This window comes from Condylura cristata, unplaced genomic scaffold (genome assembly GCF_000260355.1).
Source record: "Condylura cristata isolate star-nosed mole 26May11 unplaced genomic scaffold, ConCri1.0 scaffold00005, whole genome shotgun sequence".
Classification (NCBI taxonomy): Eukaryota; Metazoa; Chordata; class Mammalia; order Eulipotyphla; family Talpidae; genus Condylura; species Condylura cristata.
Window position 1 is genome coordinate 8510011 of NW_004567106.1, and position 11637 is coordinate 8521647.

An 11637-nucleotide genomic window follows, 5' to 3' on the forward strand; every position below is an offset into this window, starting at 1 on the left:
GAAAGAAAGAAGGAAGTAACTCTGCTTTTTAACAATAATGAAAATCACTAGGGACCTTACTACCTATAAATCTTGGGTGGATTAAAAACATGTAACAAAGAATTTTCTTAATGGAATGACTTATTTATATATTTGACTATCATAATTCCAAAGCAACAGAACAAATACCACTTAACAGTGTTTAGTATTTGGTAAGTTTAAAATGGTAACCACAAATTTTCATCATTTCTTCTCTTAAGAATTATAAGAGGCATGACATACGATTCTCTTATATGATAAAGTGATATGGAATGGTTCAAAAATGCAGCTTCAGGGCCCTCCCTGATGGCACGACAGCCTAAAGCACAGCACTATGCAACTATTCACAGCCACTGTAGCACAAGTTCGATCCCTAGCCAGAGAGGTGACCCAAATGGCACAGCAGACCTCTCCTTTCCCACCCACTGTTTCTTTTAGCAGTATATTTCAGTAGATCTGCTTGTTCTGCTCCCAACTCTGTCTCTGGTGAATCCTATCACTGCCCTAGCACTTCTGGCCTGTACCTCAGGTCTGTATGCATTAATAAATAAATCTTTTAAAAAAAATTTTAAAAATCCTACTTCAGTAATGTAAATGCACATATGTTTTCAGTTTTTATTATAGAGCCACTGTTCAGAATTTAATTATACGTGTACAAAGTTCTAAAGCTGTTATTTTGTCCATAATATCATATGCTCCTATCATAATTAGCGCCCGAGTTAGCTGGTCTTTTAAAGCTGCAGTGGTTAGCGACAAGTTATTTTCCATTTTCCACTTATGAAGTGCTTGGTAGACTCTCTCATTTAATGAAGTGGCACTGAAAAAAGAATTATTTTAATTAATTATTAAGAACATTGTTTTAAGCTACAAAAATATTGTAAATCTAGTTTTCAACCCAGTTCACCACATTGAAGTATTAAATTTTTTGATGAATATATATAATACATGAAAGTTCTACAGAGGTTGGCACATAGAAAGTAAAGGTTAGCTCTGTGTCATCCCTTATTCCTTGTAGAAAATGAACACTTTTCTATTTATATTCAATTTTTTTTAAAGATTTATTTATTTGTACATACAGAACTGGGGTACAGGCCAGAGACTCAGGGGCGGGGAGAGGCCTCAGCAGAGACAGAGTGGGGAGCAGAATAGGCAGACTGACCAAGTACACTGCTGAGGGGAGCAGTGAGTGGGTCAGGAGAGGTCTGCCACACCATGTGGTCACCTCCGGGGCAGGCGGGAATCGAACTCATGCAGAAGTGGCTTTAGCTTCTCAGTGCTGTGCTTTAACCCGCTGCGCCACCAGGGAGGGCCCCTATTTATATTCAATTTTAACAGAAGTTTCCTAAGACTTCAAAAGCAAAAAGTGCAGGCTATTTACTAGAACTAGTACTTATAGTATTGTTGACAATACTACATGTCTCATAATATGATCTCATGACAACTCTCTTGGTGATATCCATCTTACCGGAAAAGAAACAGAGGAGCAAGGAAGTTAAGGAGCTTACCCAACGTTACAAAGCTAGTTGGAATTTAAAGTCAAGCTTTGTGTTTTCAGAGTCTTTGCCCTTAGCTGCTATACAACCATGAATCTTAAATACATCATAAACTAAAATTAGTCTTCTACAGCAAACTTGAGTTCATGTTAATAAGATTATGTCAAAACTATGTAATATTAGTATGACAAAAATCAGACTGAAGAATAAGCTTATACCACATGTATCATTCATACATACCTTTTTGTAGACATACCAGTTTTCAATCTTGCCAATTTCAATTTTTGATACAAAAACTCAAACTTTGTCTCAGTAATGTTGTTGGCAACTACTGTGAAGATCTTCTCTAATATTTTTTCTATATTTGAACATAAAAAAAATTTAGGCATTTGTTTTGAGGAACCAAGTTCAGAGCTACTATAAATATTATATGTATTTGCATGTTTTATATTAAATTAATATTTAATGAATGTTGATTTACACAAATAGGGATATTTTCATTTAAAAAATGCTTCTAGTTAACTTGAATTCGTTTTTTTGTTGTTGATCAGAGTACTTTGGTAATTTTCAAGAACTAGAGATCTCTTACATCTCTGAAATAAATCTAAATATTTCTATGCTTTCAAATTTCTTATTTTATTCATATCATTAATATTTCAGGCTAGACAGTATGCCAAAGCTACAAGTAAAAATGCACTTCCTTAAGTAAAAATTTAAGGAAGAGTCTATGTTTTTTGTTGACTAGATAGAGAAATGAGATAAATGGCTGGGGCTATTTTTTTGTTTCTTTTTTTTTTTTTTTTGCTGACTTTGCTTATATTGCCATTGCCCTTTGCACTTACCCCATAGATGCTAGAATCATCACATGATCTGCCTTTCTCAGAACTTGAATAATGAATTTTAGCGATGAAGTTCAATCATGTAACTTTACATCCCTTTTCTTTACTTTTTTTTTTAAAGATTTATTTATTTATGCATGTAGAACTGGGGTACATTCCAGAGGTGTAGGGTGGTGAGAGTGTTCACCAGAAACAGAATGGGGAGCAGAACAGGCAGATCGATGAAGTACAATGCTGAGTGGAGCAGTGGGCAAGACAGGAGAGGTTTGCTGTGCCATGTGGATCACCTCTGGGGCCGGGATTTAACTCACACAGAAGTGGCTGCAGCTAGCTTGCAGTGCTGCGTACTAACCTGTTGCACCACCAGGGAGGGCCTACATCCCTTTTCTAAAATACTTTATCTAGCAGGAATACTTTATAGATCCTTGGAAATCCCTAAAATTTTTATTTTATAGGAATAAGATGATCATAAAATACCTTTTTTGATAATAATTAGCTGACCCAGTTTTCATAACAAGCTAGAAAGAAAAGGTACCGTGACTTAATTTTCCCTTAGGTTCTTTCCATCATTGAGATCCAACTTCTGCAAAAGCTTCTGATTGCTGGCCATATCTATGGATGTATATCATGGCTTAGAAGAGACTACATTTTTAGTTACCATCTCAGTAGATTATGAGAATATATTGCTATAAGCATTTTGATTACATATACAGGGTACACAATGAAATAGTTTGGGGGAGGGAAATAGTTATGTATATATCTTTGCAATGGTTGATTGCATTAAATTGGAGAACCAAAATCTGGATCTACTATGATGAATGACACAATGAGTGGCAAAATCAGAGTCCCAGAATAAGCTAACTTTTGGGGAGTCCAGTTCCAGGGAAAGAATTGAACAATGAAATTCTGCTCCCAAAGGCTTGAGAAACCAGTCTCTAATTGGTCCAATTATAAAGTATTTAAAGAAAATGAACCTGATGTCAGAAATAATCAGGAACAACCAAATGAAAGGATATAGATGAAATGAAGACTACCCAAGGATTTAGACAGGTGATCCATAGTGGGCCAGAACCTGATTGGTATCAATGGAAAGGGTCAATGCACCTCCTTCAAGGAAAAATAGATGTCTTTAAAGTGACTACATATGGTAATACAGATCAGAATTGATGAAGAAACTTGTGTGGGAGTTCTCTGAGTTGGCCTCATTTTTAACAATAATCAGCAGCTCCGGTCACACCTATTGAGGGGACACTAAGACAAAATAGGTGAAAAGCAGCCCAACTCTTCACTTGTATTTGCTATTTCTGGTGATTCAATTTATATGAACTCAGATTAAATAATCTATATTATATAAATTAACACCTAACCTTCAGAAAAGAGATGATAATTATTGTAAAGTCTCTGACAGATTGGAAACCTCTAGTAAGAGCAAACTACCCTTAAATTTACAAGTAAGCTTGTAAACTAATCAGTCCCTCATCACTTACCATCTCTTTCATCAGCCCTTTGTAGATACTGTACAATAGTATACATTTGTTTTCCTTTACAGATTTCCATTGGTGGCCTTAGTAAAGGGTTATTGTCAAAATTTATCTCCTTCAGTGAAGAAAGATTGTTGATACCACTAGGCAGAACTGACAGATTATTTCCTATTGGAAAAAAATATATATAATTATACATTTTATTAAAGAAAGCTATGGAGCCAATATTTGCCACATATGGGACATACATTGTGTCTCATTTGCAAGGTAGCAGAGAATCTCACGGGCTGTCACATGATAAGTTTTTGTACTTCTTGGGAGTGAAAAGGTGGCTTCATAAAAACAGTATTACTTATTTTTCTGACTCAGAGAGTGGATAAAATGAGAAAAGAAGCTTCCTTTTATAACACATCAAATGACTTTATAGAGTTGGTATGATATTTTTTCTATTTTTATATAATAATTTATTTCTACACCATTTTGTGCCTTTTTCCATCTCAGTTGTAATCCCCATGGGTATGATGATAATTTTTGAACTAAACTTTTATTTGGAATAATTCTATTGATAAATTTACAAGAATTATAGAGTTCCTGTGTTCTCTTACCCAACTTATTTCCCTTACTGTTATCATATCTTATTACATTTGTCAAGCTAAGAAAGGAATTTAATATATAACTATTAACTCTGGACATTTTTGGACTTCTTTAGTTTCTTCATAAGTGTCATTCTATCCTAGAATTTATTCTAGGAGACTTTTGTATACTGTTATATCTTAGCCTTCCCTTGTCTGTGACAATTTCTTAATCTTTCATTATTGTCAAATTTTTGAGAGTGCTGGTTAGGTATTTTTGTAGAATATCCCTTAATTTGAGTTTTCTAATATATTAGTTCATGGTTAAACCAGGATTATGACTTCTTGGAAAAAATACTACAGAGGTGAAGAACTCTCACAACATCACATTATATCAGGAATACTAGAAACCCCATAATAGCAATATTGATTTTTATCCCTTGGATAAATTAGTATCTGCAAAGTTTCTCCAATATAATGTTAGTATTTTTCTCCTTTCTACTCTCTGTTCCTTGAAAGTAAGGCATTAATTCTAATCTACCTTCAAAGAGTGAAGATTAAGCTCCATTTATCTAACTAATTTTTAAGTATCACACTTAACCAATATAAACCTTGCATTAGAAAGTAAAACTGTGAGATGATGTCACCAAGATGGAGATAGAGGACATGCCTTGCTATACTCCCTGGAGAGCCAAATAATAATTATCCAAGAATAGGACACCTTTTAGAGAATTCTGTAGTATGTTGATGAGAATGTAACACCCCCTGAACTTCAGAAACCAACACAGATTGCATTAGAAAGAACTTTAAGGAAATCTGTGTATTGATGTGATAGGTAGGGTAGAAAGTCTTGGAGGTACAAAGACAGTATAGCTGCCAGCCCTGCCAGTAACTACAAGAGGGAAGAATGAAGATGGTGTGGAGCTAGGTGAAGGTCCAAAGCAGAAGAGCTGGATACTCCACAGGCCAGATCCCTGGCAAAAACAACAGAGAAAGCATGCTAGACATTGTCCCCTTTCCCCAACCCACAGGACAGGTTAGTATAACATGAAGTTCACTGAAAATGGGTAGACCGCTAATTATCAGATGTGAGGACCCCAGAAAGGAAAGTTAATGACAGTACCACAAACACAAATTATACCCTTTTAGAATGAGCTCAGGAATAAAATTAATGATCAGAAGTTAAAAAAAAAAAGGAAATAAAGCTTTAAATGGGAAAATAATAGTTTCAGGATGTAAAGAGCTCAATAAAAAGATAAAATGCTGCAAAACCCTATGGAAACAGAATAGACTTAATGGAGGAGGAATCAGTGAGCTTGAAGGGAGAAAAGGTAGAAATCTGGATATGAACCAGAGGGTAAAGAGAGAGAAAGAAAATATATTTTAAAATGGACAGGCTATGAGAACTATCCAACTCTATTTGGAAATGCAATGTACTGGTAAGGTTTCACAGAGGTGAAGAGAGAAAGGAGCAGAAAGCTTCTTCAAAGAAAGAATAACTAAGAACACCCCAAATCTGGGGAAAGAATTGCATATGTAAGAACATGAAGTTGATAGATTGAGCACCTCTTTATCTAAATACAAAAAGACCTACACCAATAAATCAGTGAAACCACCAAGAAAGAATATTAAAAGCAACTAGTGAAAGGAGACTAGATAATATGTACTTCCATCAGTCCATCCACACACTTCTCAACAGAAATTCCATATACCAAGAGAGTTAAGAATGGCACAAATACTTAAAGACTAAAAACTGCCAGTTGAGAATACTATATCCTGAAAATCTCTTTTTCAGATAAAAGGGAGAATAAAGGACTTCTCATACAAAAGCTAGAGGAGTTCACTAAAATTAGTCCTCCATTAGAAGAAATGTTGAAAGGAGCTCTTCTACTTAAGTCAATAAAAAGAAAGTCCACAAATAACTGAACAAGGCTATGAGTTAGATAGGAACAGAAAAAAAAAAAAGGCAATAGCATACCCTACTATACCAAGATAGTTCTAAATGTAAATGACTATACTCACCAATCAAAAGACACAGAATGATGACTGGATAGATTTAAAAGTAAATTTAATTATATGCTACTGGACAAGAAACTCATTCAAGTTACAAAGACAAATACCGCCTTGAAGTCAAAGGACAGAAACTGGTACTCCAATAGAAAGTTTTAAAAAGCAGGAACCACTATATTTATATCAGATAAAATAGACTTCTAGCCAAAAAAGGCGACAAAGACATAGATACACATGATATAATGACAAAAGGATTAATACAACAAAAGTAAGTAAAACATTAATACATGTGTTCCTATAACATTTAGGAGCACTAGTATTATATCAAGCAAACTTTAACAAACTTAAAGCGACACATTGACAGTAACACAATACCAGGAGACTTTTTACACCCTACTTATAGCATCCAGACAGAAAATGTACAAGGAAAAATGATCTTATATGAATTTATTGACTTTTGTGTTTTAATGTTTATTTGTTAAGCAAATATTTTCTTCTGGGGCTTTCCTGACTTTTGAAGGGCAGGGATTTTTAATAATGATGAAATCAAATTTATCATTTTTTAAATTTTGTTCTAAGAAAACTTTGTCAAGGTTACAAGATTTTCTTTTATGTCTTTTTTTTCTTTTGTGTTTTTATCTAGAAGTTTTATATTCTTGGTTTTTACCTTTAGGTCAGTGATTGATTTTGAATTAATCTTTATGTGTGTGGTGTGTGGTATGGATCAAAAATTAAAAAAAGAATTTGGCTTGTGGAGATCCAATTATTCTAGCACTACTTGTTGAAAATAGTATATTTTCTTTATTGAATTACCTTTGTATACTTCCCCAAATCAACTAATCATATACAGATGCATCTATTTCTAGACTGTTCCATAGATCTATATTACTATCATTTTGTTACTGTTTCCATTACTATAGCTTTGTATACATCTTGAAGTCTTTAAAGCAGATTGTTCAAGTCATCTTACTTTGTTCTTTTTCAAAATCATTATGGCTATTCTAGTTCCTTTCCCTTTTTATATAATTTTTAGGATTATTTCATTATTTCCTTAAAAAAACCTCACTGAACTGTTTATTGGAACTGTGTTAAAATTAGAGATAAAGTTGGGAGAATTGAGTATTCCAATTTATGATCCGTATACAACCCTCCACTTATTTAAGTCCTGATTATTTTTATCTATGTTTGACATTTTCAGCATATAGATATTGTATGTACTTTATTAGATTTACATATATTTTATGCTTTGGTGTTAGTTTAAATGGCACATTGAAATATTCAATATCTGATTATTAATTACTAATATGTAAAAATGAGATTTTTTTGTAAATATATTTATATTTTGTAAATATATTTAAGTATACAGCAATCTTGCTAAGTGTACTTGCAGATTCTTTGGGATATTTTGTGGATTCACTGAGATTTTCTACCTGGGTATTTTGTCCATAATAACCAGATTTTTCCTTCTTCCTTTCTAATAAGTAGGTTTATATTTCTTGCATTATTCCAATAGCTAGGACTTTTAGTATAGCATTGAAGTAGAGTGTTAGGATAGCTTTGCTTTTCTAGTGATCACAGTGGAAAAAGATTAAATCCAATTATCATTGAGTGCAATACTAGCTGTATATATTTTGCAGAGGCCCTTATCATAAAATTCCTTCCATTCTTTGTGTATTGAGATATGCTTTTTGTCATTGTTGCTTTTTAAAATAATGAATGAATATTATATTTTGTCATAAACATTTTTGCTTTTTATGTATTTAATAATATGCTCGTATGATTCTTTTTACTGAGTTAACATTGTATTTAACGTTATATAATTTTCAGGTGTACATCATTAGAAATCAATAGCTGGAGCTTATACTTTTAGTTCACAGCTAGAAGTCTATTCTGTCCTTCACCATCATATAGAGTTTTTCTTTATTCTGTTGATATGATGAAATACATTGATTAATTTTTGAGTGTTTTCAGGATAAATCCCACATGGTCATACTATATGGTGTATTAGTGAATTTATTTTCTTTAATTTTATTAAGAAATTTGTCAATAATCAATATTCATGGAAGACACTGGTCTGTAAACTTCTGGTAATGAACCTGTCATTGCTACCTTTGTGACAACCTTAGAATTCTCTTGCAGTGGTGTAGTTAATATAATTATACTTCGTTCATAAAGGTTTGGTTTCTGTCTCCTGATTAGATCCTGACTGATACATTTTTCTAATTCTCATGGGGGACTATCAGAGACCCATTTAGCTTATAGAAAAGTCTATGATCGTCTGGTGTTATTTTAACTGTGTACTAGAACTCCATTGAACTATACTTCCAGTGATACAGTTGTGTTCTCCAGTCAGCCTTTTTAGGTAAGTAGAATATGTCCCACTCTTGTATAAAAAGTATCCACAAATATAGGAAGACCTTGTCATAACACCAAAGTGGGACCAAAAAATTCAATTACAAAGTTGAATTATTAATGCAATGACTAATATGTATCTATCCAGCCAGCTTACTGAGAGTTCTGGGAGGTTTGGAGACAAAAACCCCTTGCATTATATCTAACTACTGATGCATTTCCTGAACTATTAGTACTGATGTATAAAAAAAGATGAAATTTGTTTTTAATCACAAAATGTTCTAAATTTCATAAAGTACAAATTTCTGATCATAAATGCTATTTCCAATTGAAAGATATAATTTCATAAACTCAACTGTTCAGGGGCTTAACTGGAACAACCACTATGGAGCTCAATTTATCCAAATCTGCCAAAACATGCCCTGTGATCCAGCAATTCTACTTTCGTGCACTAGAGAAAGTGAAGCAGATGTGTAACAGGAACAAGTACAAAGGTGTTTATAGTCACAAATTGGAAACAATTGTCTATCAACCTGGAGAGTGGATCAATTGTTGTTTTAACCATACAATCAAATGTTATATGGCACTTAAATGAATTCTAATAACAGTGTTATATATAGCATTTTAAATGAATTTTAAATAATTTTAATAAATTAATTAATACAATTTTAGAAATATGATGAATGAAAAGCAAATTACAAATGGTAAATTGCATACTGCACCGCATAAATGACACATGCTAATTTCAGTTGATAGTTTAGTTTGGGGAGAAGTACAAAGTAAGTGTCAACTGTTACTTTATTTCTTAACCTTCAAAAGTATCAAGTAAATATTGTAAAATATTATCATCAATTATATGTAGAAATAGTTACATCAGTATTTTTTCCTGTACCTTTAAAAAATTAAGTTATTTAAAAAAAAAACACTGGTCTAGTATTTGTTGTGGTTTTAGAAATCTTTCCTGGTTTCTTTAAAATGAATGATTACCCATTTTGTTTTGATTATTGTAATGATTTACTTTGTAAAAGACTGTGTAAGAGAGTATATTGTAAGGTGTGGAGATATGGGATTAATGGGAAAGGGAAAATACTGATTAGACTTTGTGTAGATGTGTGTATAAGAAGGGAAGAAGTCAGGATAAGAAAAAGAAAAAATACTAAATAACTGGGAATAGACAGAGAAGAAATGAAAATATGTTCAGCTTCCCTAGCTGGATTATAATATTTTTCAGGGAAGAGACTGCTTATGCTTTGTTATTTTCTCTACTTAGGATAGCCATTTCCCTTCAATGGGTACATAATACAATTTGTTGACAGTTTACAGTTCTGTGACTTACCAGCAAAATTCACAGCCTAGACCCTATACTCTACTTATTGATTTTGCTTACTGATAATGCTTGACACTCACCACTTAAGTTTAGTTGCTGGAGATCACTTAATGATAGAAAAGATGGTGGTAGACTGTTTATTTGATTGTTGTATGCATTTAAACTAACCAAACTTCTCAGTTCGCCTATATTTTGGGGAATCTCTCTGAGTGCATTATTTGAGATATCAAGTCTTTTAAGTTGCATCATATTAGATATCTCTTCTGGAAGTCTTGTTAACTGAAACAGAGATTAAACAATTATATTTTTTTGGTTTTGTTTTTAAAAATAATATAATCATTTATTTTTACATCATTTTGTGCCTTTTTCCATCTCAGTTATAATCCCTGTGGGCTTCCCATCACCAAATCACCCATGTGCCATCACCAAGTCCAATGTTCTTCCCCCCAATACCCCCGCATTTTTTTATCCCATTTCACCCCTGTAAAATGTCTCTGTTATATAGTTGTTTATTATTATTATTTTCTCCCCTTCTCCTTTATACCCCTGCTATGAATGAAACCATCTAGTATTTTTCCTTTTCTTTCTGGTTTATTTCACTAAGCATGATCCCTTCCAGCTCCATCATTTTGCTGCAGAAGGCATGTGTTTATCTTTTTTGATTGCTGAGTAATATTCCATTGTGTATATGTATCACATCTTTTTAATCCAGTCATCTACTTTTGGGAATTTGAGTTGATTCCATGTCTTTCCTATTATAAATAAAGCAGCAGTAAACATGGGGATGTAGGAAATTTCCAATTAAATTAGGGATTCTGAGATTATAGCATTGGTGAGGGATCAACTCTGGTTATATAGATTTGAGGGTCATGTGCATAGTGTGTGGAGGTGTAAGAAGGCATTAATAGATAGGAGAAAGGATACAACCTTGTAGACTTCCAGAGTTAAGACATAGGAGACAATGAGAGGATGATAAATCAGCCAAGGGATTACTATATGATTTTAATGCAGAACTAAAAAAGTGTCCTTTAGTACAAAAGTAATTTTTTAAATACATGTTATTATTATTTAATCCATCTATTTAAGCAGGTATTCCCTGGAGTTCTGAAAGTGATTATATAGCAGGTACTGGGACTTAAAAGCTTAAATAAATTTAGGAAATATTGGTTAAATCAATTTCCTTAATAAAGGACTCTTCTGAGCCTTTTTTTTTATTCTTTCATGTTACAAAAAATTATATTTAGAATTAGCCAGTTGGACTCAGTTTAGATAATTCCAATTTTTTTTAGCAACATCAAGGTATCATAGTCAAGAGCATTAGGTCTGATCAGGGTGTTGACCCTGGTCACATCAATTTCATAGAGTGTCTCCACAGCCTTTTTGGGTTGGTGCTTATTGGCACTGGCATCCACAATGAACACAGTGGGTTGCTGTCTTCTATATTTTTCATGGCTGGTTTGATGGTCAGGAGGCATTGAAGACAGAATGGTTAGCTTGTATCTCTTGGGAGAGCTCCTCTGAGGATATTTGGATTACCTTTGGAGT

At 33.1% G+C, this 11637-nt stretch overlaps 1 protein-coding gene across 1 annotated transcript in view; it reads right to left on the reverse strand.

Annotated features, from left to right (window-relative positions):
* Positions 1 to 651: 651 nt before the first annotated feature.
* The window catches only part of LRRD1 (leucine-rich repeats and death domain containing 1), a 15105-nt gene continuing 4119 nt past the window's right edge, over positions 652 to 11637 (reverse strand). The window contains exons 2-5 of the mRNA XM_012720815.1: positions 10173 to 10371; positions 3838 to 3999; positions 1752 to 1869; positions 652 to 835 (exon numbers count right to left, since the gene is read on the reverse strand). Of these exons, the coding sequence (XP_012576269.1) occupies positions 652 to 835; positions 1752 to 1869; positions 3838 to 3999; positions 10173 to 10371 (663 nt within the window). The remainder of the gene's footprint in view (positions 836 to 1751; positions 1870 to 3837; positions 4000 to 10172; positions 10372 to 11637) is intronic.